This window comes from Lemur catta, chromosome 13 (assembly GCF_020740605.2).
Source record: "Lemur catta isolate mLemCat1 chromosome 13, mLemCat1.pri, whole genome shotgun sequence".
In the NCBI taxonomy this organism is placed as follows: Eukaryota; Metazoa; Chordata; class Mammalia; order Primates; family Lemuridae; genus Lemur; species Lemur catta.
In genome coordinates this window covers 71,113,176-71,140,996 of record NC_059140.1, presented here as the reverse complement: position 1 = coordinate 71,140,996, position 27,821 = coordinate 71,113,176, and the positions used below count along the sequence as shown (strand labels likewise).

The 27,821-nt window shown below is 37.3% G+C and overlaps 2 protein-coding genes across 13 annotated transcripts in view; one reads left to right on the top strand and one right to left on the bottom strand.

Moving 5' to 3' along the window:
• The window catches only part of NBEA (neurobeachin), a 562,035-nt gene that overhangs the window by 362,085 nt on the left and 172,129 nt on the right, over positions 1-27,821 (top strand). For all 12 annotated transcript variants that reach the window (XM_045567190.1, XM_045567200.1, XM_045567192.1 and 9 more), the window contains one exon: positions 17,861-17,997. In XM_045567190.1, coding sequence (XP_045423146.1) covers positions 17,861-17,997 — 137 coding nt within the window. The remainder of the gene's footprint in view (positions 1-17,860; positions 17,998-27,821) is intronic.
• Positions 19,725-22,148, bottom strand: MAB21L1 (mab-21 like 1). The gene has a single exon (XM_045567201.1). The coding sequence runs from the start codon at positions 21,642-21,644 to the stop codon at positions 20,565-20,567; it is 1,080 nt and encodes a 359-aa protein (XP_045423157.1). The 5' UTR covers positions 21,645-22,148; the 3' UTR covers positions 19,725-20,564.

Here is a 27,821-nt window from a genome sequence, read left to right as displayed (position 1 = left end):
TTACTTAAACACGGATCTTTTCTCATGTTTTCTCCATTTTATTTGGAGTTTTCTAGTTCTAATAAAGATAAAATGTTCCACAAAGTTCTATACCTTTAAATATCATACAGTTTTCTTTTTCACTTTTAGTTCCCTTCCTTCCCAAGCTGTTCATCTCAAGAGGCAAGTTAAATGTGTGTGACTACTAATTACCCAATTTATTATGTATTGTAGCAAATGGCTAATATGATTATAATATAGGAGTATGCCAATCAATAAAGTAATTATTATATTAATAACACCTAACTTAATTTACTTTGATTGCTTTTGTAGCTTGTAGTGATTCACCAAAGTGAATTAGCTCCTAAGATTCCACATGTGACTAAAGATTTCAATTTACTAATTATATTTTTACTTAAAACATAGAGATTAATTGGTATAATTCAATGGATTTTTAATCAAAAATCTTGATTATTTTAATTTTAAAATTAACAAGTTCTTTCTTCAAATAATTATTGAGTAACTGAAATTTAAGATTAAGTCAAATTTATATTAATTAAAAAGTGAAGGATTTAATTCAACTGATAGGAAGAATTATATCCCATAATGAAATGTATTTCATTTCTTTTGGAGTGGTAGCCTTGGCACATATGTTGAGTGACAAGAGAAATATTTTACTTAATAGAATTAAAATTTATATATTAATAGATTCCTTTATTGTTACTCCCAAAAGTTTGTAATTTGACTAATTTAGGTAATTCTGAGTTATTGATGATGATAATGATGGTTCTTTATGCTTTATTATCAGTTCTGTAAATCATAATAATTTTTTTGTGTGTATATATATCCTGTTATTACCAGCAGTCCACCCACGCACTTAAATGTCTACTAACTTAGAAGTCCCACTGGCCTAAACTAATGTCCAAACTTCTTTCTTCACCTGAAATGCTTTACCATTTCTCTCTTCTACACCCTTTCCCTTTTCCTCCTATCAAAGACACTACCCATTTTTAAGATCCTTTTAAAACACTTACGAAGTACTCACTGGCCAATCTTGTCACCTTCATAACATTTTTGTTAACATTTTTGGGTAACAGCTTTATTGAAATATAATTCACATACCAAACAATTGACCCGTTTACAGTGTACAATTCAACGATTTTTAGTATATTCACAAAGTTATGCAACCATCACCAAAATCAATTTAAGAACATTTCATCACTCCTAATGGTAACCTTGTACCCTTTGGCTATCCCCTCAATTCTCTTATTGCCCCTCCATAGCCATGTCTCTATAGATTTGCCTGTTCTGGACATTTCATATAAATGGAACCATAGGTAGTCTTTTGTGTCTGGCTTCTTTTGCTTAGCATGATGTTGTCAAGGTTCATCTATGTTGTGACATATACGTTCTTTTATGGCAGATATTCTGTCATATGAAATACCACATTTTGTTTATCAGTTCATTAGTTGATGGACATTTGGGTTGTTCCACCTTTTGACTATTATAAATAATTCTTCTGTGAACATTAATGTAAAAGGTTTTATGTGGAAATATGTTATCATTTCTCTTGAGTGTATACGTAGGAGGGAAATTGCTTGGTCAAATAATAAATCTATGTTTAACTTTTCGAGGAGGTTGTTAGACTGTTTACCAAAGTGGCTGCACCATTTTAAATTCTCATCAGCAATGGGAGAGTTTTGATTTCTCCACATCCTCCTCAACACTTGTTATTATCTGACTTTTGTTAATATAGCCACCCCACAACATTTTGATTGTGTCATTCTTAAGACACTTATCACATAAAGCCTTGTATTATAGATGTTTTTCCATATGTTTTCTCTCTCCTTTTAGCCTGTAGATTCGTTAAGGATAGCAGTCATATACTAAATATGTACCTTTGAACCATCAGGAACTCTTCTAACACAATTATTTGCCCTTAAAAGACTCCCACTGAAAATTTTAATGTAGGTTAAGTAAACTGGAGATATGAGATAATTATGTTAGTAATTTATACCAAAAACAAAAGACAAAACAAAACTTATTTTGAGCTATTGAAATAAAGTATTTTGGGGCTTGAATTATGAGACTATCTGCTCATACTAACTGAATTATTCAAATAACTATTCAGTTCATCACTTGAGTTCCAGGATAGGAACACCTAAAGATAAGCTAATCATTGTACCATTCCCACTTATGCTAAATGTGTCTTTTAACTAAACGTATCTGCAGGTTCCCATTGATAAGGTCAAAATACCACCGTTAGTATTAATAAAAAAACAAATTTCTGTAGCACACAAAAAAGTTGTTCTAAAACCAATGGATTATAATGTTACTCTGATTATTTTAAAAAGAGTAATTAGTACAGGGAAATAGCATCACAGGGAAGACGTGTTAGAATGTAAGAGGTGGGTTTTTTTTTTTAATTTAGATTTTTCAAAGTGCTAGGTTTATAATTATTTACATACACACACAATTACCAAGTTAAGAATCTGAAACTCAGAGAAAATGTTTTGTGAATTAAGATTGAGAAAAATATAGAAACAAGAAGGAGACCTATTAGAAGGCTGTCCTCTGTGCCAGTCACCTCTCTCATGACTTGCTTTGTTGCTGGTGACAGTTCCCAGTTGTGCTTTCCCTGATGTTTAGAGGGCAGTATGTTTTCAAGCTGCTTTTCTTCTTATAAACTGGTTAGATTGTTTCCATTTCATGTAGCCTCTGTTGTTCTAATTCAAAGTGAAATCAGATATCCAGTAATGAAAAATCAGGAGGAGTGTTATTTCTAATTTTTTTTAAGGTTGACCATTTCTACCTCTCTAAATATCTCTGACTACTTTCACTTGCTCATTGACATCTCTTGAATATGTAGTAATTATATAGAATGTGGGTATTCAGAGACTGTGATAAAAAAACAATCCTCAAGCAAATTACCTCTGCTACCACTACCTCTGGGTAACTCCAATAGACAGGAAGTTATGGCATATAATGTATCTTCCTTAATAAATTAAAGTAGACAACTGAGATGATCAGCTAGATAGTTTAGACCTTCAGTGTTCTATTATAACTTGAAATACCCAGATAGTAGAGGCAAATATATTTTATATAAGTTGAATGCTACCTACAAACTGAGCTAGAAAGAAGAATAAAGCAAAGTAATGAACATATGGGAAGAAGGAAGAACTCAAGATTCTGGGAAAATATAATAAAATTAAAGAAACAACAGAATTCTAAAAGCTAAGAGTTTTTTTGAGAAATATGTTCTTTAAAAAAGAAAAAGAGTATGAACCAAGGGCACAGACAATTTTGTTATAATTGTTTGGTGGAATAAGAATAAGCACTATAGAAAAGAACATGTTCAGTGTTACATGCATAGACACAGATAAACTCTGACTCAGTCTGCTTAAGCCTACCTACTCCTTGCAGTACAATTCTAATATGATGAATGTAACATTCTTTCCCTAACAAAACTAGTATGTTTTAAAGATTACCCATATTTATTTTTGTGTAGTTTTAGTTACCAAATCTCACTAGAACTGATTTAACCTGATACTTGTATTTAGGGAAAAAATGTCTTTTAAACATTCTGAATTCTCTAAAATGCATTTTGCTCAGGATTTCCCCCTTAACTTTTAAACCCATGTGTATTTCAAGGGAAATTTAATCCATATGTCCCTGACTCACTCACACTTAACTCATCAAAATGTTGTTTAGTAAAAGCTAGTTCATGTTGAAAAAACCTTATGAGTCTTTGTATGTCTTTTTTTTCCTCTTTAAATGAGGAAGTTGCTTTGCCAGTCATAAATAGTATACCCAAAGGGTTCACATTCAGCTTCACACACAGAATTCATGAACCTCTTAGAGACAACATCAGCACATGCTCCTTTCTTATAAAGCTAAAATACTTAAATTTCTTACTTAATTTTTTTAATTGGTTAAAGAGTTGTAAAAGTAAATAAAAGCTTCACCTTGAATATCGAGGCTTCTTTGCCTCTTTTCATTATTTTCACAAAGTCTACAAGGTCGTTTTGGAGTCTGCAAATATTTTACTATAGTTCACATTTCTGTATTTCCAAAAATGTATTTCCCCTTCAACCATGGATTCTATAGTCTATAAAACACTTATAAGCTACTCTTAACTGTAACAACATTCCTGCTAACCAAAATATGTAACTGTGTAAATTAAAAATACAACAAAAGGACACAGTTCAACTATGTTTATTAGACATTGTCTTGGTCCGATTTCTGTTGCTTATAACAGAATACCTGAAACTGGGTAATTTATAGGAAAAGGAATTTATTTCTTACAGTCTTGCTCATTTCACTACATCAGTGTTTTTCTAATTCCAAGTTGCAACCCATTGGTGGGTTAACAAATCAATGAAGTGGGTTATTACTAGCATTATTTGTAAATGAAATAAAAGAGAAAAGAATTGATTAGAATGGAAAATGTTAAAATTCACATGTATTAATAGTAAAGACAAATCAATACCTCCCATTTTGTTTTTATTGCTTAAGATTGCTTTTGCTATACGGGGTCTTCTCTGTTTCCATACAAAGTGTATAATTATTTTTTCTAAGTCTGTGAAAAATGATGTTGGTAATTTAATAGGAATTGCATTGAATCTATAGATTACTTTGGGTAGTATAGACATTTTAACGATGTTAATTCTTCCAATCCATGAGCATGGTATGGATTTCCACTTATTTACGTGTTCTGCAATTTCCTTCCTTAGCGTTTCATAGTTCTCTTTATAGAGGTCCTTTACCTCTTTAGTTAAATATATTCCTAGATATTTTATTTTCTTTGTTGCTATTTTGAAAGGTATTGAGTCCTTAATTTGGTTCTCCAATTGAATGGTATTGGCATATATGAATGCCTCTGATTTGTGTGTATTGACTTTGTAACCTGAGACATTACTGAATTCGTTAATTAATTCCAGGAGTCTCTTGGTTGAGTCCTTGGGGTTTTCCAGATACAACATCATATCATCAGCGAAGAGTGAGAGTTTGATCTCTTCTGTCCCTATTTGGACACCTTTGATTCTGCTCTCTTGTCTGATAGCTCTCGCAAGGACTTCCAATACAATGTTGAAAAGTAATGGGGACAGTGGGCAGCCTTGTCTGGTTCCAGTTCTGAGTGGGAATGCTTTCAATTTTTCCCCATTCAGTATGATGTTGGCTGTGGGTTTGTCATATATGGCTTGTATTATTTTTAGGTAGGTCCCATTTATGCCTATGTTGTTAAGTGTTTTTATCATAAAAGGGTGTTGAATTTTGTCAAATGCTTTTTCTGCATCTATTGAGAGGATCATATGGTCTTTATTTTTGCTTCTATTTATGTGGTTAATTACATTTATAGATTTTCGTATGTTGAACCACCCCTGCATCTCTGGGATGAAGCCTACTTGGTCGTGATGAATTATTTTTTTAATCAGCACTTGGATACGATTTGCTAGGATTTTATTGAGAATTTTTGCATCTACGTTCATGAGAGAAATTGGTCTGTAGTTTTCTTTTTTTGTTGCATCCTTTCCTGGTTTTGGTATCAATGTTATATTGGCTTGGTAGAATGTGTTGGGGAGAATTCCATCCTTCTCAATATTGAAGAATAGTTTATGTAGGATGGGCACCAGTTCATCTTTGTATGTATGGTAAAATTCAGGTGTGAACCCATCTGGACCAGGGCTTTTCTTTTTGGGAAGGTTTTTTATTGCTGTTTCAATTTCAGTTCTTGATATTGGTCTATTCAGGAATTCTATTTCTTCCTGATTGAGCTTGGGAAGGCTGTGTGTTTCTAAAAATTTGTCCATTTCCTCCTCATTTTCCAATTTGTGTGCATAAAGATTTTTGTAATATTCATAGATAATGTCATGTATCTCTGTGGCTTCGGTTGTGATTTCTCCTTTCATGTTCCTGATGGAAGTTATTAAAGATTTTTCTTTTCTGCTCTTGGTTAGTCTAGCCAGTGGTGTGTCTATTTTATTTATCTTTTCAAAGAACCAACTTTTTGTTTTATTAATTTCCCTTATAGTATTTTTGTTGTCTTTTTCATTTAATTCTGATTTGATCTTAACAATTTCTCGCCTTCTGCTGGGTTTGGGGTCAGTCTGTTCTTCTTTCTCCAGCTCTTTGAGTCTATTCATTAAGTTGTCTATTTGTAAGTTGTCTGTCTTTTTGAAATAAGCATTTATGGAAATGAATTTTCCTCTCAGGACTGCTTTAGCTGCATCCCATAGATTTTGATAAGTTGTGTCACCTTTGTCGTTTAATTCAAAGAATGTTTTGATTTCTGACTTAATTTCTTCTTTTACAAAATTGTTATTCAGAAGAAGGTTGTTTAGCTTCCATGACCTTGAGTAGGAATGAGAGTTCCTGTTAGGGTTCATTATTATTGATTTGCCAGACTTCAAACTATACTACAAAGCTGTGGTGCTTAAAACTGCTTGGTACTGGCACAAGGGCAGGGACACAGACCAGTGGAACAGAACAGAAAACCCAAATATAAAACCATCCTCATATAATCATCTAATCTTTGACAAAATAGACAAAAAAATACTCTGGGGACAAGAGTCCCTATTCAATAAATGGTGCTGGGAAAACTGGATAGCCACATGTAGAAGACTGAAACAGGACCCACAGATTTCACCTCTCACAAAAATCAAATCACGGTGGATAACAGATTTAAACCTTAAATGGGAAACGATTAGAATTCTAGAAGAAAATGTAGGAAAGACTCTCACAGACGTTGGTCTAGGCAAAGAATTTATGAAGAAAACCCCTAAGGCAATTGCAGCAACAACAAAAATAAACGAATGGGACCTGATTAAATTAAAAAGCTTCTGCACAGCCAAAGAAACAGTCACGAAAATAAACAGACAGCCTACAGAATGGGAAAAAATTTTTGCATACTACACATCAGATAAAAGACTGATAACAAGAATCTATTTAGAACTCAGGAAAATCAGCAAGAAAAAATCAAACAATCCTATCAAAAAATGGGCAAAGGACATGAATAGAAATTTTTCAAAAGAAGACATAAGAATGGCCAAAAAACGTATCAAAAAATGCTCAACATCCCTAATCATCAGGGAAATGCAAATCAAAACCACAATGAGATACCACTTAACTCCGGTGAGAATGGCCTTTATCAAAAAATCCCAAAACAACACGTGTTGGCGTGGATGCGGAGAGACAGGAACACTCATACACTGCTGGTGGGAATGCAAACTAGTGCAACCCCTATGGAAAGCAATATGGAGATACCTTAAACAGATTCAAGTAGACCTACCATTTGATCCAGCAATTCCATTATTGGGCATATACCCAGAAGAACAAAAGTCATTTTTTAACAAAGACACCTGTACCCGAATGTTTATAGCAGCACAATTCACAATCGCAAAGATGTGGAAACAACCCAAGTGCCCATTGATCCACGAATGGATTAGTAAACTGTGGTATATGTATACCATGGAGTACTACTCAGCTATAAGAAATAACGATGATACGACATCTCTTTGGTTCTCCTGGAGAGAGCTGGAACCCATTATACTAAGTGAAGTGTCCAAAGAATGGAAAAACAAGCATCACATGTACTCACCAGAAAACTGGTTTCCCTGATCATCACCTAAATGTACATCAGGGAAGGATACCAATTGGATATCAGACTGGGATGGGGGGGGTGGGGGGAGGGGATGGGTGTATGCCTACATGACGAGTGCATTGCGCACCCTCTGGGGAATGGTCATGCCTGAGGGTGCAGACCCGGGGAGGTGGGGGGGGAGGGGATCGAGGTATGAATACATGGCGAGTGCCAGGCGCACTGTCTGGAGAGTGGGAGCGGACGCGCTTGGGACTCTGACTCGGGGGGATGGGCGGGACAGGGACAATGTATATGATCTGAACTTATGTACCCCCATGATGAGCTGAAATAAAAAAAAATATATTAAAAAAAAAATAAAAAAAAAAAAAAAAAAAAAAAAAAAAAAAAAAAAGAAAAGATAAGGAAGCCTACATTCCACAAAAAAAAAAAAAAAAAAAAAAAAAAATAGTAAAGACAAAAGTTGGAAGGGCCTGTTGCGTCCTTATTCTCTGATGCTAGACCCCGACTTAACTCAAATTGGATGTGTTTATTCAAGCAAAACAAATATAAATATTGAATCTCTGCCATATGCAAGACATAATGATGGGTGCCTTATGGAATAGGTGGAGTGTAAAAACACATATAAAAGTTCTGCTCTCCAGGACAGTATAGTCTAGAGGAAGAACAGATAATGAAAAAAAAAATTAACCTAGATATACAAAGGAAACCATGATAACACAAAACAGGGTCCTTGAATAACATGGATTCTGGAAAGCCTTCCTGGAATGGGTGTTTCCTATGTTGAGTCTTGAAGAATAAATAAGATTTAGAAATATTTAGAGAATTGTTGCAGACAGTGGGAAACATCATACACTAAAACCTCACCTTCTATGTGAAACTACAGTAGTTCTAAATTATTTAGGTAAAAAAATATGAGGCAGGGAGTTTCTGAAGTTGAGACTGACAAGCTCACTGGGGGAAGGAGCCTTATGTGCCATAAGGACCTTGGATTTTATCCTGGTGGCCATAATGAGGCAGTGAAAGGTTTTAAGCATGGCAGTGATAACATAATATATATATATATTTAAATCATTGTGGCCCGACTCAGGTAGCATATGATTTTAGGATGCCCAGACTTGAGGTAAGAGAGCGTGACAGAAGCCTATTGTCCAAACCAGAGGTGATGAGAGCCTGAAATAAATTGGCCGCAGGAGGGAAGAGGAGAATGGGACAGCCACACAAAACAATTAGAAGCTACTGTGTGGAGGACTGTGATAATTGACTACTTGCAGAGAGTAAGAATGAGGGGAACTGGGCCTGAGAGTAGGGGTATTGAAGCTATGAACTGTGTTTGGGAATGTGAAGATGCAGGGGCTTTGGGGGCAGAGGAATGAAGATGATTAGCTCAGCTTGATCTGTTGGATATTCACAATTTTCAAAAGAATATAAAAGTTTGACATTTGCGAGCCAACTTGGGCATGGTGTTCATGATTAAAACCACTGAGATCCCCCAAGGAAAGGAAGAATATAGACAGAAAAGAGCGGTAGGCCAAATTCAGTTGTCCTGCCAAACAGGTTTAAAGAGTAGCCAACGAAGGAGAGCTCGTAAAGAATACCAAGAAGGAAATCAAAGAGGAAGAGAATAAGAGAGAGTCATTGTAGAACTCAGGGACTCTGGTTCAGCATTTTTCAAATTGATGTTCCTTGGAACACAGGTAATTTGAAAGATTCTAATGAAAAAAAAAAACTCTATAGTTAAATGTATTTTAAAATTCCAGATTTAAAAATCAGTTACACAGATTTGTTTTTTAATTGATGGACTTTTTCAGGCCTTTAACATATTATTTAATGAGTATTTCCCAAACACCTTGGCCTAAGTACAGGTTGGATGTGAAGCCAAAGGAGTGAACAGGAGTGAGAAACTAAGATATAAAAACTGAGACACTTACCAAAGAAGAAAAGAGAGACAGAGATCAGAGAGTAGCTAGAGGGGTGAGGAGAGAGTAGGACCAAGAGCACAGGTAGAGAAAATAAGTGTCATGAACAGGAGGAAAGATATATTTCTTGAAACTGCTGAAGAACAGATAAGGATAAATGGAAATGCAGAAAAATCATTAAAGGCAAATACCAAGATAAATGACAAAATTTTTCTCCAAAATACAAATACTTCATTTATTATACAATCGCGATGGACAGATGTACATAGGGGAATTTTTCTAGGAAAAGGCCATATGTTTAACCATCTTCTCAGAAGGATGTGACCCCTCAAAAAGGATAAACGCCACTGTCCCACGCTGTAATTTCTGAGCTCTCATCTTTGATTGCTTAACCAGTACAGTCTGACGTTCGGGGCTCTGTGTGCTTTTTCAGTTTCCTCTCACACTGCTCCCCTTTACACATCCTGATCTCTTCCCAAACTTATTCACTGCTCACTTATGCCTGCAATTGTGTATTTGTTCACACTATTCCCCCTTGCTTACAATGCTCTTCCCCTCGCATCCCTCTGCTCAGTCCTACCCATCCATCACAGCTCATTTCAGATGTCACTGCCATCATGCCATTTCAGCTACTCCCTCCTCCTCCCAAAAAGGCTAGAAATCATCACTGTTCTGTGAATGTCTATAGAATTTTTTTCTGTCCCTTTCTTGGTGGGAGGCAATATACATAACAAATACCCTTTGGAATCAGGTGACCTGGTTTGAATCCTGTCTCTACCACTGTCTAGTTGTGTGACCTTCTCTAAACTGCTTTACCCCTCAGTCTTATTTTCTCATCTGTAAAATGGAGATGACAGCAGTGCTACCAAACAGGGTTGTTAAGAGGAATAAATAATTCATACATAGTGCTTTGCAGCATTCTTAGTTAAACCGTTTTTCCCTTATGTCATAATTACTCTTTGTACATTCTTTTTCCTATAGCATAAGCTCTTTGTGGGTAAAATCCGTGTCTGATAAATCACTGTATTCTCTGCTAGTGCCCAAAACAATGCACAACTCATACAGTAATTGTTGTTGACTACATGAATGAATGAATGCTAAGTTAAATATGTCTCTATACCTTTCATTTACAAAGAAGGAACAACTTAAATACTAGGAAAAATATGGCAGTTATAAAATTATACCATCTAAAATAATAATAGTATTATTTTAGCAGTATGTGATATAGCAAGAATGACCAATTACATTATAACTCCCATCGGTTTTTAGTATATTTTTAATTTGTATTTTCTTTAAAATGCAGTATCTTTCATATTTTTAAGGAAGAACTTGAAATAGATTTCAGAAAAATATAAAAGATATAATCTGTTATTTTAAGTGGCCTTTTCCTATGACATATAAATGCAACAATAGTGTATACCATTTTCTATATTCAGCTCCATAAACAAAGATTGCATGCTATGTGACAGATGTGTTAGGTGTAGAAGAAAATGCCCCTGTCTTCGAGTAGCTTGTGCCAAATGAAAGAAACAGACTTTTAAACTTTTTGAATACAATATATACTCAATATATTGTAAGTGCCGCAATAAAGATATGCCCAGGAAACTGTGGGAATACAAGCCCAACTTAGGGGTACAAAGATTTAAATCACATCCTCCAGCTTATTCACTCATCTAGTCTAATAGCAATTTACTCTTCTCAATCATTAAATGATATCCAGACCTAGTGCCATAAAAGAGTCAGTGCTCTTCCAGAAGGCAAAAAAATGTATTTCTTATGTTATACTAAATACAATATAACTAGAAATACAAATTTCAGCTGGCTCACCTATTAAATCAAAAGACAGCAAATTATCACACTAAGCATTAAAACTATCACTGTTTTTTAGTATTTTTATGCTATGAAATATTAATAACTTGGTGCTATTTTACTTACAGTATATGTGCTTTGTAAGCTTTTTCTTCTATCAGTCACTCATTTGCCTTTGCAGAAAATGCACTAGTTTTTGTTGGTTTCTTGTAACTTAAGAAATTACCTGTTCAACAAATAGATTGGAAAACATCAATGGCAGGCAAAAGTTAGAGCCTATCAGATTGTCTCTGAGTACTTTTAAAAATTATTTATTATAAAAAGATTAAATAAAATGGGATTTTAGATAATAGTGTAAAAATAGATGTTCTACAGTGACAAACAGACATTATGCTAAATTGCAGTATTCAATTGCTCATATAAGAGGCCTCTGTTCTTCCCATGTCTGTTTCAGACTTTGGTAAGTTGAGGTTTTCCAGAGGTGGATTTACTCAGTTCTCAAAAGATTAATGTATGTTCTTGGGCATCTGTCTCGTTTTGTACAACAATCATCTAAGGAAACCATGAACTACAGGGATGATTGGTTATTGTTAACCTCAATATTAAGGTAAGGATCAATTATGCTCAGGAAGTCACCAAAGAGCATTAAAAGGCCAATTCCTGGACACAGCCTTAGTTCAAAATTTGGGTTTGTAGAATACTTATAGTAGGTAGTCGGGGAGCATTGTGTGTGTGTGAGTGTGTCAGGGAGGAAGTAGTGCTGAAATTTAAATTCATAACTCTTGAGGTTTGTATTCTATGAGTTCAAGTTTTTTTTTTTTTTATTGGAGCAAAAACATCCTGTAACTATTTCCATGCAAAAAACGTTTTTCTAAAATTTCAGAGTATTGTTATCCTGATAGTTTATTTGGACAACTATCAATATTTTCTATATAGAAAGAAAACAGTCACTTTCTAGAGATTTTGTTTCTATGACTTTTTTTATTTCCTCGAGTCACTTCAAACACCTAAACCCAGGGAACCATCCCAGATATAGAAATCTAGGATGTTTTGCAGTAGTTTTCCAAGAACTTCCCTCTCCTCAGGCACGTACACAAGCACCTCCGTTTTCTTAATACCAAAAGCTCTCCTAGGATTCCAAAGCAAAGCTCCAACTTTCTCATATTCTTCAGTAATTTATTTTAAGTTGTTTTGAGATTAAAACATCTTATTCTTTTAATTCTATAAGATTTTTTAATTGATAGTACCATACTTAAAAATTATATGAATCCAAAGCAGTGATAGATATTTTAGATATATTTAGTCACTCTCCCCATAGCTTTGAGTTATTTCCCTACAGATTTTATCACATTTTAGAAATAATTGTAAAAAATTTACTCCCTTATTATGCGTTTGTCTTAAATCATTTTTGAAATAATATTCTTTTATTATTGTGTGTTTTTTGTTATTTTAGAACAGAGCCTCTCACTCGTCACCCAGGTTGGAGTTCAGTGGTACGATCATAGTTCACTGCAATCTTGAACTTCTGGGCTGAAGTGATCCTCCTGCCTTAGCCTCCCAAGTAGTTAAGACTATAGATGCATGCCACCAGGCCCAGCTAATTTTTTTTTTATGGATGGGGTCTTGCTATGTTGTCCAGGCTGGTCTCAAAGCCCTGGGCTCAAGCAATACTCTCTCCTGTCTCCCAAAGTACTGGGATTACAGGTATGAGCCACTGCACCCAGCCTGGGATAATGTTCTCTTACATTGAACATAAAAAATTTGGGGGCCAGGCATACTGTCTCATACCTATAATCCTGGCACTCTAGGAGGCCCAGGCAGGTAGATTGCTTGAGCTCAAGTGTTTGAGACCAGCCTGAGCAAGAGTGAGATCCTGTCTCTACTAAAAATAGAAAAATTAGCCTGAGCAAGAGTGAGACCCTGCTTCTACTAAAAATAGAAAAATTACCCAGGCATCGTGTGTGCACCTGTAGCCCCAGCTATTCAGAGCTGAGGCAAGAAGTTCGCTTGAGCCCAGGAATTTGAGGTTGCAGTGAGCTAAGATGACACCACTGCACTGTTCCCAGGGTGACAGAGTGAGACTCTGTCTCAAAAAAAAAACTGATCACGAATCCAGAATTTATATTTAAAAAAAAGAATTTTAGATTAGTTTTAGGTCTTCCAAATAATGTCAGTATTCTAAGTTTAATAATTCTACCAGGATTATTCAATGTTTATTATCCCAAAATAACAAGTCTTTTGAATATCTAAAAGCAAATTGAACATATAGTTTAAAAGTAATTTAGGTTGCAGAAATATAGCTGATAAAACTTCTATTAATATTAAACTAAGTTGAGGAAATATTCAAGTGTTTCTAAAGTATAACATAATTTCATGTACCCCAAATATAGTTTTTGCAAATTGAAAGTCATCAAATAATTCTAACAATGCCAATTTTAATTAAACTCCAACTCTTTTTTAAAATACTTTTTGCTGTGCTTTATATTGAAACTTGTAGAGAAGTTCAGCATTGTTTGAAAATGTATTAATAATTGCCATAATTGCCTTTTAATCACTAGAATGCTATTTTCCCCCTCCAAAAAATTATTAATTCCTGCATCTAAGAAAAAGGAAAGCAGCCCTTGACCTTTGCGAACTGGCCTGACCTATATCTAGGCCTCAGTATTTATTGTTGGGAACTGGCCTGGAGCTCACAGCTTAGGCCGTGGTGTTTCTTGTTGGATAATAAACAATCTCACAGAATACCAACATCAGATGGGCTCATACAATGATGATGTGAGACCAAAAACAGCTTTATAATTTTGTCTAAGCAAAAAAATAAGGTCACTGTGCATACCACAAAAATACCAAACATCCCCCTCTCCTGGCTAATCCAAGTGAGTGCTACATCTTTTCAATTATGTCTTTAGCTTACATCTAGTCTTCCCTCCCTCTAGATAAAACTGAATAAGATACTTAATCACAGAATTGTCCCTGATTTCTGATAAACACCAATCCAGATTAAAGCACTGCTTCCCTGAACTCTTCCCAAAATACTTAACCAAAGCCCAGATCCTACAGTGATTCCTTTAACACCTGCTCAGTTACTCCCTGGTTCCTGTGGTTGTCAGTCTCTCTCATTGCAGTGAGCAATAAACCCAACTTGTTCAACTACAGATGTGTTCCTGCTAGCTTTTGGCAAGAGAGCAATGACACATCTTAGCTTAATAGTTGTGAATATTAGACAATTAAGTAAAAATGTAAAACAATTTTGTAAACTGTAAAGTTTTATTAAAAATGTCAGTGTATTATTAAGATTTCCAGGCTTGAAATTGTGATCTTCAGCAGGATAATCCAAACCCACAAGTATTTAACATTCTACTTTTAAAATATATTTGATGAATAGTTCCCTTTTCAGACATAAAACAAGTGTGCTTTCTACTCTAGGTCCAAGATGAGATTTACCATCTCAACTTATTAAAGATCCTATAGCTCTAAATAGAAGTTCATTATTTTAAAGATTCCTTTCATTATGCTTAGGTGATCTTTGTTCTAGTTCAGATTTCAAATTAATGTCAGGTAATATCCCTATCCTTCTTTCAAAAATAGTACTGGATCAATATTTTTTAAGCATTATATTACCAGTTGTTAAAAGTAAATGACATTTATTTTTTCCTTTTAATTACCATGTTAGATGGTAGAATTTTAAATTACTGTATGTATCAATACGGTAGGAAGAGGTTTTGTTCCATCTATTTAACTACCATTTAATATAATACTATATGTGCTGAGGATGTTATTATAACTCATCCTTTATATTGCTATAGTAGTAATTGGATGAATATATTTACAGTCAGTCTTCAATTCATGACACCAAACAAAGTTTGGGAGGTTAAATTTATAGTTACTTAAATTATCTTCTAGAACAGAATCAGCTAGATCACCATCTCCCTGCCATCCAGAGATGCTGCCCTTTTCATACGATTTCTATTTTAAAAGGGTTTTCATACAACCAGGTACCATATGGAAGATCTGCTGGTTTGTGATTGTGCCTTATGTAAACATTTTAATATCGGATCCCTGAAGTCCAGAGACTCCCCCAAAGGGGATTAAAACTAAATCCCCTCTCTCTATTGCTGTAGTGGATTAACTCTGTATTTTCTCTGCGGCTGCTTTGCTCCCTGAAGGCTACAACAAAAAGACTCAGTGCTCCTTAAACATGCTATGGAATTGGAAGTTGTAATTGAAGATTTCCAAAGGACAAGAGTAAAAATGACATACTATTAAGGCTGAATATTTCATGATGTATCTTTCTTAAAGAAGGGCCAATTCGAAGCCCTTTTATAAACTCCCCAGAAAATCTGAACTCAATAGAACGAAATTGAAGTAGAATTAAAAAGAGGGGCAGTCTCCTTTCAGAAACGCAGAGAAATGAGTAGAGAAAATGTGACCCCGTTAAAAGTTCGCAGAATTGTGCCCTTAAAATTTGTAATATAGTTCAGCAAATCAATGAGTATGGTTTTGGTAATGTGTTTCATGATTCTTTTTTTCAATTTTCCCAGTTTAATGGTTTGGATATGTTAGATTACTTTTTAGGAGAAAGAAGCGGTTCACCGTTTTTAATGTTTTTGACCATTACTCCTCTCCAAATACCAGAAAGCTATCTTAAACCATAAATCACTAATCCTAATCTGAAGACTTTTCGGAGGTTTTAGCAAAGGCCAACCAGGTATAAAACGACACTTTGTTTCCGATAAGAATCACGTCGCCTTCTTTCTTACCCCGCCCCAACCTTGAGTAAACCGCATGGATGTCTCCAGAGGGGGGAAATACAAAAAGTAGCATCCAAAAGAGCGTCCTGGTTGCTTAAGGGTTAAGGGAGCGGTTCGAACCGGCCCAGCGTTGGGGGATTCCGAGGAGGGCGCGGAGGCAGGAGGCGCCGCCAAGCGCGCGCACAGACCCTCCAATAAACACAAAGGAGGGCCTGGGGAATAGAAACCCAAATCCACTTGTAATCGTACAAGAGATTCGGGCATAATTACTTGAGCAACCTAGATTAAGATTGATGAGCCTTTAAAGTGGTGCTTCAGATCGACCGCCTTGCCCTTTGGAAAGAAAAACGTAGTGGAGCCGAGGTGGACCCCGACTCCGCCGGGCTGCGCGGGGAAACAACCCGCCCGAGACACAGGCCCAGGGGTGCGCGAGCTCCGGGCTCATCTGGGCGTAGAAAGCCGTGGACGGGAAGAAAGGGCTGTGCGTTAGTCTGACCCGGGTGGTCACGATCGGGGGTGAAAGCTGACACTGACACAGTTTGCTCGCAGCCACTCCCTTTAACCGCGACAGAAGCCGGCCGAGTCCCCTCCGTTCCTCCAGCCGCAGGAGCGGCCCGGCTCTGTGCAGGACGGTGGCAGAGCCGGTGTGTGCTGCTCCCGGGAACACGAACTTCGCCGCGGGCTCCCGCGCCCGGCGGCCGGGCCCACTCGCCAGGGCGAGGACGGCGGGGCGCGGGCGGGTCTCTGCGCCGAGGGGCCTGGGCCTGCGGGGCCGCAGAGGATCTGACTTTTTATTGCCTTTAACCTACTGTTATTGTGACTCATTTGACTACATGCATTTGAGGGAGGAAATGGAAGGGATTATGATGCGCCCTTGCTACCGAAAAATGAATACCTTATACCTGATTCCACCTCGTATTTGAAGTCCGGGATCGCGAAGAAAGCCACCCTTTGGGGGACTTGAAAAGGGACATTTAAGTAGTACCCCTATGAATTAAATTATAATACGTGAAATTGGTGATTTCCAACCTTAATTCAGCTTGAGAGAATTCGAAATAAGCACCCTAGTCGGGACTTTAGTAACTCTAAAAAGTTGAGAAGTAGCACTTTCGGACGCTTTTTTAAGAATCATTTTGTTCGAGCGTCTTACATTTACGTCTTTCGACCTATTTTCTGTGAGAAAATGACTACTAAGATTTTTTCGTTCTTTTCTACATAAAAACTATTTAATGTCCGTGTGTACGCATATGTTTGAATGTGGCGCGCCTTAGAACGCCGATATTAAATTAATCTCCCTGCAAGATGCAAAACTCTCAGTCCAGTGGAATTTATATATTTAGATCCTTTCCCCCTTCACATCCTCTCGCCTCTCCTAGGGGAGAGCCGCTGTCTAGTGGACCGGCTTTGCGCGGTGGCTGCTCTTTGGGGGCTGTTGGCTGCCGAGGGTCCCTGCAAAGCCAGTGATGCTCAGTGGAGAAGCTGGGCATTATGGAGTCGGTTCTGCACTTTTAAGCTGGTTAATGGCAGCGGCTTGCCAACCAAGCAGGATTTCTAGGCGGAGGTTGAGCACTTACTCAGTATCCTGACCTCTTGCGTTTTTATAGAATTATTTATCTCTAGTCTTGTTATAAGGTAATACATAGAAGCTAAGCAGACCTTATCTCACATGAAAAGAGCTTGCTGCGTAATATAGGCACCATTTTTTCTAGTGCATCTTTAAAAATAAAAACCTGTGGTACCCTTCTGGGAGGGAGCGGAAGAGGGCCACAAGGGCGCCGCCTGACTCCCCTGCCCTTGTCTTGCAGGCCCAGTGGTTCTCAGCACCCCTGCCCAGCTCATCGCTCCCGTGGTGGTGGCCAAGGGGACTCTCTCCATCACCACGACAGAAATCTACTTCGAGGTAGATGAGGATGATCCTGCCTTCAAGAAGATCGACACGAAAGTGAGTTAAAGCCATTCTGTTTACAGTACTGGTGACTTTGTGGCAGAAAGCGGTTTTCAATTTTGCTTGGTTTTAAGTGACAGTGGGGGAGGGGAGCACATTCTCCTCTTTCTCATAGAAAATAAAATGAATGAAATAACACATGCTCTTTATGGAATTGAAGAATATATTAATCAGTTTAAATCCTGTATTACCAGAGCATGCACATTTTAACAGTCTTTCTATGAGTGCCTTTGTGTACACTTGGGCAGATTTGGTAGTTAAGCCAATTGCTCCCAAGTCCCCAGGGTACAGCATCTCACGCTCTCTGAGATTGACTAGGGAAGGTCTTATGAAATTTCATATTAAAATCACTTTTAATTTTCAAAACTACAGATTGGAATGTGTATTATTATTTATTGAAAAGTTATAAGGAAACTGGGGGAAAAGCCACTTAGATATAAATTCATCTCCATTATTACATCTATGTTTTTTTTTCATCTCTTGAAATAAGAATAGGTTTTAGATATGGGTTTAAGAGGAAAGAAACTGATTGTCTCAGCTTTGATTTAAAATGTATATACATAGTATATAGTGGCACTCAGTTGTTTAAAGATTGTATTCTTCCTTGGGTGTAATGCCAGAAAATACATATATGGACCATTTCAAATGCATAAACATTTATTAAATTTTATTGTGTAGATTGTATATACCTGAGTATTAGTGTAGCTCTATACCTCAGCACTTTCTTCTGAGATCCATTTTATTGTTTTAACTTTCATGTTACTGTACAATTTGCAAACTTTTTCCTGAGTTTAAGAATTCAAGAGCATTCAGTGTCATGCTAAATATTATGGAATCATTTTGCAAAGATCTTCCTTTAAAGTGTTTTCAGAGCAGTTATTTTAAAATAGTCAAATACTACCACAGATAGTGAACTTTATTATATTTAATTTAGATACTTAAATAAAAAACCTTATAAAATAGTATTTATAGACTTGCAACTGAAATTCTAAAATTTACTATCACCTGAATTAGCTATCTTAAGGCTCATAGATGATCAGCCCTTTCAGCACTTGTTGACTGTTAAAATACTCCAACAGATAGAGGACTTTTTTTTACTTCCAACTCCAAAAGCAGTGAATTTAAACAATAGGTATGAATGTACTGTATTAGATTTTAAATAATTTAAAGTTCGTCTTTATGCTTTTGTCATTAGCTTGCCCTGTGAAGTAAAAAGAAATTTTGAATTTCTGATTAATTTATTCTGCTAATGGAACCCTTATTGCATAAAATAAGGTTTGACATAAAATATATTGGTCAGAAATTACCTTCATTTTATTAGTTTAGTTTTCATATACAAATTTCAAAAGTTTCATTATGACTTTAATTTCATTTCCTCTGGGTTAGCCTGATTTTTAACTCAGTAATCTCTACTGTCATGATAGATTTTTTCCTTATGTTATCAGAAATGCTACAGACATACTAACCAAAAGAGCAAGCTTTCAAAGGTAGATTTAAATTGTGTCTGTTGTAGAAAGGAATTGTCTTATAGTTAGAAACTGAGGGTAGATTATCTTCTGTAGCCATACAAAAAGAGCTTTTCTCTAATATTTTAAGTTTTTATTTTTAGAGATTTCATTAGCATATTTCTCAAAATATTTAAAATATTCAAGTGGGTTTGATTTTCAAAATGAAGCATTACATCTTTTGATGAAAAACAATTTCAAGTGAGACACAACTTTTATTTTACTTCATTTATTAGCATCTAATTAAATAAAAACCAGCAACAGAAATTAAAATCTAAATCACAAAAGTAATTATCCAGTGTATTTCAAGTGCATTTTTCAAATATATAATTCAGATATTCAAGCGTTATTATATAAGCTGAATTCAAATTTCTTTGAATATATTTAAATAACATTTCAAGTATATTTATGGAATGTCAGAAATAGAACAAGCAATATTTGAAACAAAATGTAAACTTTTTAAAGTTCAGACACTTTCAAAGACAGATAAAAGTACCATGAGGAAATCTACCTTTAAATGAAATCTTTGTTAGTGGAGAATGTCTGGAAGTATCCAAAATGGCAATTTAAGTTCTGTTCACCAAGTCACAAAACACCAACATCCACACTTTCAAAGACAATGTGAGATCACAATATTTGTCACAAATCAAAATATACATTACATTTTCCTTCAGATGGCATATCCAAATCGTGTTTACTCACAGACAGATGCACCTAAATCACCAGGATTGCTATAATCCTTTGGTAGTTAGGCAGAGTGTTCGCTGTCGTCTTGTATTACAGCCAGGCTGTTTTCCGGGTGTTATCGTGGACTTTTAAAGGGAGATATGAAATTGTGTGGACAGAAGTCTTCTAATACTTGTGGGTTTGGGCTTTTCTCCATTCGCTTCCACTACTTCTTTTTCTCCCCTTGGAGGGGTGGGTGAGATGATGTTTAAATATTGTATTATTCCTTTTTAAGGAAGAGATTGTTTGCACTGTCGAGTGGAATATTAGATAGGAATTGAACAAGAAGTTTACACTTAATTAGGACATTTCGGCTCTTGATTAAATCGTGCTCTAAAGTTTTTCCAAACTTTTCGGGTTGGTCAGGATTTCTCTTGCCAGTCGCCACGTTTGTTTGGCAGCGTTTTCCAGGGCCGAGTGAGGTTTGCCTTGAAACAGATCTAAGTTCGGTAGAAAGTAATGGGGACACCGCCGGCACTGCAGGCAGGAGATAAGTTGCAGCAAAATCCCGTTCAGCCGGTCACCCAGGCAAGACTCGTCCCAGTCCGACTCCCGGGGATGCTTTTCACACTCGTAGGAAACCAAAGTCTTCATATGGTAATTGTTCAAGGGCTGGCCCGGCAGTTCGAGGTGACGATCTCTTAAGGTTTTGAGGATGGAGAGGCATTTCTTTCTGCAGCCCCCCATCTGCAGTCTGTTCTCTGCTTCCGCGAACTGCAGCACCCAGGCGTCGCTCTCGGCCGAGCTCTGCTTGCCGGCCAGGGAGTGGCACTCCTTGGACAAGAGATTGAAACCTTCCGCTTTGACCTCCGCCACCCGGTTGGGTCCCGGCCAGGGGATGTGGGGAAGTGGCCAGTGGGCAGCACTCCTCGGCCAGATCCCGGTGCATTTAAAAGCCGGGGTGATCTGCACCACGTACCTATCTCGGATTCTCAGTTTCACTTCGCTAGTGTCTGCCACCATCTTTACCACATCCCTGTAGCTGCATTTGTCCACCGCTTGAGCCACCAGCGTCTGAAACCTGGACCGGATTTTGCGCGCCGAGAGGTAGCCGGAGGCGGTAATGAATTCCACCCAGAGGGACATGCTCCTCTTGCGCCCGTCGCTCAACTTCAGCACCGCGCAGCCGGGCAGCGAGCCGTCGTCCACGAAGTTGAACACCCCCATCTGGTTAAGATAAAGCACCACTTCAAATTCCGTGGGGGAGATGACCTCGAGGCCCTCGTAGCGATTGTCCATCTCGTTGAGAGAGCTGATGAACCGGGGCTCCTGCACTTCCACTTCCTTCAGGACGTCGGAAACTACTTTGCAGACTTCCCGGATAGTTTTGGCAATGGCAGCTTTCCTGGCTTGGCATTTTTCGTTGTAGTATTTATTCAGGTGGTAGACCAGCTTGGCCTGGGCCGCGATCATGTTGGGGCAGAGATCCGGATTGTACACCGGAGTCTCGCAGTAAGCTGTGGGATCCAATGCGGCTGCTAGAGCTGGAGCCAACTTCGGTGGAGAAACGGGCCGCAGCGCTCAGAAATGTATCAAAAATGTCTTTCCGAAGTGCTGCAGCAGCGGTTTCCCTGCTGCTGCCGCTTTTCCCTCCTTTTATCTTTGAGCCCAGCCGGTCTTAAAGTGAAAGATTGTTCTCCCCCCTCTCTGTGTCTCTCTTCCTCTTTTAAAGAATCCTTGTGTGAGAGAAACGCATGGAGAGATCACCTTCTCAGTAATAAAAACAAAAGTTGCTCTGAGACCCAGGAAAGCTCTTCCAGTAGTCAAAATAATCACCCCTTTCCGTATTTATTTACGCTTTCCCGTAATCATTGTATGTGCAGGACTGTTAATCAGATGGAGCAAAAGTGTGCCGAGTGTGTGCCGGGGGTGCGTGTGCGTGTGTATGTGTCAGAAGAAGCTGCTGTTGGTTTGTCTAAGAGCCCAGATGCACTCGTGTGGAAATTATAAAGGCAGGGCCAGGCAGGCGGGCGGCCAATCGCCACTGGGCTCGTCACGACAGCCTCCTTCAGCTCCAACCCGGCTAATTAATCCCCCTCATGGATATAGGCACACAAACTAAAGGTAGGAGGCTGCTGCCGGCAGAAAACCACCCAGGCCACCTAGACAGTTTGGAAATCAAGAGGAATCTCTCAGCTTTGGTATTACTTGAAGCATATTGACATTTTGAAAAGACTTGGCAAAGCGGCTCTCTTCTGTGCTGAAAACCCTGCTTGTCTTTTTACCGCTGAAATGCAAATACAGGTGTATTAATGGTCATCCATCAATTTTTGAATGAGATGGGGTTTTCTAAAACAAAGTCACTAAGTTGCATTTAGAGTAAGATAATTAACGTCCGTTAACCCTTGGGGTCTTTTAAATGCAGGTTGAAAGTTTGCTCTTTCAGGCACAGACTACTGGCATATGGGAGTTGGCTTTAGATGGAGTAATACCTGTGTAATTTTCTCATTCTGGATGATTCTATATGTTAGAATGATTTTTTGAAACGTTATGCAGGTACTGTGCTTTTTTAAAAGCCTATGTTTTTTCCTTCTTTGCACTTGTTGAAAGGAATCCGAAAATTATTGCTGAATGTATTAGATGTTGTCTACCCCAGTTTAATTTAGGATATTTAAGAAATGTTTGGTACATCCCTCTACCCATCTGCAGTCCTCTCTGCACTGTGGTGGACTTGCTCAGTATTAGGAGCAGGACACTAAACTGTACATGCACTTGTAGAAACATTTGAAAAATAAATTAACACTGAGATGGAGAAATTATTTTAGTGTGAGTTCATAGTGAGCTGTATTTTAATACAAAAATTCAAGTGAGATCATGGAGATCAGACCTACTCACAGATAACTATCCTGCATATTGGAAAGTTTGGGGTTTCTGGCTTGTTTATAGATGAATAATTAAGGATAGATCTCCTGTATTAGGTGTCCTTAGTGGTGACCTGAGAGTAGACTTCTAATTTTATACTATTTCATGTGATTTGATTGAGAAAATGGTTAATATTTTCAAAGAAAATTAACTTGAAGTCATCCAGGTTTTTTGGATTTAAACTTCATTTTGGAAAAAAATGAAAGAAATTAACATTTCTAAATTTTGGAACCTTGAAACAGGAGGGGGAAATGAGTTTACATGGAATTTTTTTTTTTTTTTTTTTTTTTTTTTTTTGCTGGTGGTACCAGTTGTGTCCTCAAAGTACTGAAATCTAAAGAAATACTACTTAGGAGCTATGTAGTGGTTTTTAAACCTAGGTGGACTTTTACTTGTTTACCTTTAATTTAGATGCCATCTCTTTCAAATTAAGAATATTTCCAGCAAAATCCTGTAATTCTGGGTAACAGGTTTGTAGGCACTTTCAGAGCCACTTTTAACAATATCTTGTTCCCCACTTTTTACTGAAGCTTTTAATTTTTATTATTGGAGGGCACAGGTACAGCACTAGAAAACCACCTATGATTTACTTTCTCGTTACCCAAGAGTGGTAGATTCCAATGTAGCTTAAAATAGTACATTACATTTGGGGCGCATGGCACCCACCTACTCTATTCCCCAAGAACTTTCCATCCTCTTAGGAGCAGGGACTGGGAACACCCGAAAAGCCCCTCCCCACTTTGCTGGCGTCTCCGGTGAATGCACTGCTACCTTTTGGCAGTTGGAAGAGGAGGCAAATCAGAGTCGGAGAACCTGCGGCCAGGACGGTGAAGAAGTGCAGTAGTCTCTGGGGAAACGCCACCTCTGTGCACCCCCAGTCCCCCAGCGCGGGTGCCCCTGTCCCCCGCTGGCCGCCTCTCCGGCTGCTCGGCACTCCCGGGCCCTTTTGCTTTCTTCTCTAGACTCATGGTCCCAATAGGCTTTATTTCTGAGGGCTTATTGGAAACCTTACTTGGTGTCCCGGCTTTCTCCCTGTCTGCTCCAGGTCACGCTGTGCCCACGCACTCCTCGGCCTTGACCACCGCCTGGCCCGCGTGTGGTCGCAGTAGAGCCAAGCGCTTTCTGGTCGCCCACCGCGGGCCCGAGCAGCCAGCGCCCTTCCTGGGTTCAGGCCAGAGATGCTCAAGACCTCACCCTTGGCCTTCTTGGGCCCCCTGCATACACCCCCAGTAGTTGAGGACGTGAGACAGCAGGGGACACGGAGGCCCCAGGGCCGTAAGGGGGGACCGTGGCGCGGCCGCCCGGTTGGGTATAACCGGAAGGACGCAAGCCTGCGAGGGGCGCCGGCCGAGCCTCGCCGAGCCAGGCGCGCAGGTGGCGCGTCTTAGGGGCTCACTGTGCGGCTTAATTGGGTTAAAGCGAAGCTAAACACCGAAGCACTTTGTGCAAACTAATTGGTGCAACCAGGGCCTTTTCACTAACGATTTGCACTTTGAGAAAGAAAAATGGATGGTGAGAAAAAGACTAAGAAACTCCTTAGTCCCAGAATGTTTCCAGGGAAGTGAAGTCATTTGGTTTCAAGGACAACAGGACTGTGTTTTCTGAGCTGCTTCCTTAAGCACCCGTCACACACGGAGCTGACGGTGATTTACATAACATAGGATTCACCCGTCCAACGTTATCACCGTGGGTGAACTGGACGCCCTAGAATAATACTCTAGTGCAAGTACTGCTTGTTGCTGCAACACAGTGATTGTCTATTACACTGAACACGTGAAATGAATTGCCCTCTGTAGCTGAATCCTCTCAGTGATCTCAGACACCCCTCATTGTTGAAGGGAAAATTAAACTATTCTAAGGAGTATGTTTTCCATCCCTTAATTTTAATTGAAATGACCTATGGAGAGGAATTACAAATAACAGTATTTTTTTGTGTAATTCAGCGGATTTTAGTCGACGTTTTGAGATAGATTTGTGGGAGTAACTTAACTAATTTTTAGTAAATTTTTGTGAAATATTATTGGCCTCTTGAATTAGTTATTTCATGTGATTATGCAATACATAGAGATTGCTTACAATTTATATTTATTTATGTGAAAAGTTCATAAAAGAACTCTAATGATACGTCTTACTTATATATATTTTTTACTATAATCTTAGTAATACTAGAATAAAACCTTGTGTGTGTCCCATGCTTTTGGGTATAAATGCTTAATTGTTTTCAGTGGTACATGCAGGCATCTTTGACATGAGCTAATAATAGAATGATAATTGAAGAAAACTGGCCTAATTGAAGGGAAAAAAACACCCCAAGAATCTCATTATTCAATAATTTGAGATGCTTACATTTGAATAGTATTTGGGATTTTAAGGTCTGACTTTTATATTTCATTTACTTAGTTTATGAGGCAGCCTTGATTGAAAATGTACCAGTTAGTCAGAAAAAAAAAATCCAATAAAGACGCAAGCACACCATTATCATAAATGTTAGTATTAATGAATACAAAATAATTAAATATTGTGATCCTTAATATTTTGAAGCATTCAAAATAACAATGGCAAAACAATTTTTCCTGAAGTACTATTTCCTAAATAACTTATCCCCCCTTGTATAGACCTGTTAACTTATATGAGATGCACAAAGTAATGGGTAATCTCCTTACTGAGTTTAAAGAAAACTCTTATGTTGAGAAATGTAGGAATGCTAGGTTTCTGTGTTTCTTAAAAAAGCTAATTTAAATTTGAATTGCATGTTCATAAATTTCAGCAATTGTAACCTTTCATCAGGCAAAAGGTATCTGTTAGAGGATATGCACACACATGTTAAGTACTCACATAGATATTGTTTTGTGTTTTTTCATTATCTGCTGGCTTCTAGTCTATTCACAAGTATTCGTGAATTTAAAGTTTTATTCTTTTAATATGTTCTTATTACACTGGGGAGATAAAAAGAATATGAAGTTGAGTTTATTACATTATTTATCCCTACTGCTGGAGTGGCTTTGAAGGCTCATTGTACACATCTGATTTCTTTCCCCCCTCTTTTTTTTTTTAAATGCACCCAGGCTATTTCAACTGTTTCTTTCTGCCAGACACAATATATTTCCTTTTTTACACTAGAGAAATTAAAGACAGATATTTGTGCAGAGTTTTCTTTGTATGTCACATTAAATAAAGTGAAATAGAGGGGGTTTTTCTGGTAATCTAATTTGATGGCATCTATACCTTTCTTCCTGTTGCGACTCCTGTTATAAGAACACTTGAAACAAAATAGCCTGAAAGCTTCAAAACTTTCAGTGATTTCTTAAAATAATTATTGCATGTTTTAATATTGGGTATATTACAAAGTCAAACAGAAGACTGAGGTCACTGCCCAATTTGGACCTTATTTTATTTTTTCCACTAGAGCATCCTGAGAATTGTAGTTAATTTTTTAAAAATTATTCTTCACTTGAATAATCAAGGCCTTTGCCTCAGTTTTTGTTATCACCTGCCTAGCATATAATCATATAGTCGCATCTATAGTGGCAAGTACTTTTTTTTTTTCCTACAATGTTGCTTAGTAAACTCGATACTGGTATTAATAGGTTTTGAAAAGAAAAGTTACTTTGAGATTAAAGATGGACATTAGAAGTATACCTTACAAGAATTACCACCACTGCATGATTTGCAGACTGGAAATAATTCTGGATAACTCTGGCCAAAACCTTTCTTTTGGTAGAAAAAGAAATGTAAAGCCTGGCTTCTTTACATAATTGTCTGTGTTTCTTCACTTCATTTGCATATGTATACAGAGGCGTAAGATATTTAAAGTTGCATCTGTAAACTGGAAAAAAAAATTGGGGGGAGGTTATCAACCTAAAGAATTTTTTATTGCTCAGCATAGATTGTGATCTCTAACCTTTCCCAAACATATAAGGACAATGGGGTTAGTCATTCATTTTTTGAATATATGGAGGAAATATGGATTCCAATATTCTAGTTCCTTATAAGCCCTTCAGAAGGTCATTGTTATCTTTCTGCTTGGTAAAACTGAAATTGTTTTTGTTAGATTTCAGCTTATGTTCTTCACTTGGATATTATAGAAATATTCAGACAGGATAAATGGACTCACGTGATTCTTTTCTGTATGAATATATGTAAACTAGGTATTCCTTAACCCATAAGTAACATGGATGTACATACATTTGCGTATATGACTACATTTTTAGTACTCTTAATATACTATGTTTTTATTTCTCTTAGCGAAAACAATGGAATCAGATTCAATTAGTGTCTGTTAATCTGTACATCTGTAGTGGGTCATCCAGGACTGCATTGCTCTCATTACTGTTTCATGCTGTATGTGATTAAGCCACTGAAAATATTCAACATGACCTTGAGACTAGAATATGGTACATACATGATCAACTTCCAGTGATTGCTTGTCTAAAATAACCTTTCCTATTTCTAATTTATAGTTTTGGAGCTTATTTTCTAATGAACAAAGTTATTCCTCTAAACTAAGATTTATTTTTTTAATGATCAGTAACTGGAGTAATAATTTAAAAGGATAATTACATCAAATACAAAACTATCACCTTTTATCATGTATATTATATGCAATAAAATAAATGGTTTATAGAAAAGGGATGAAATTCTTTTATAAATAGTAATTTCCTTTATACCTTTACATATAAGTATAGAGATTATAAATATTATCTGAGAATAGAACACATATAATTTTCA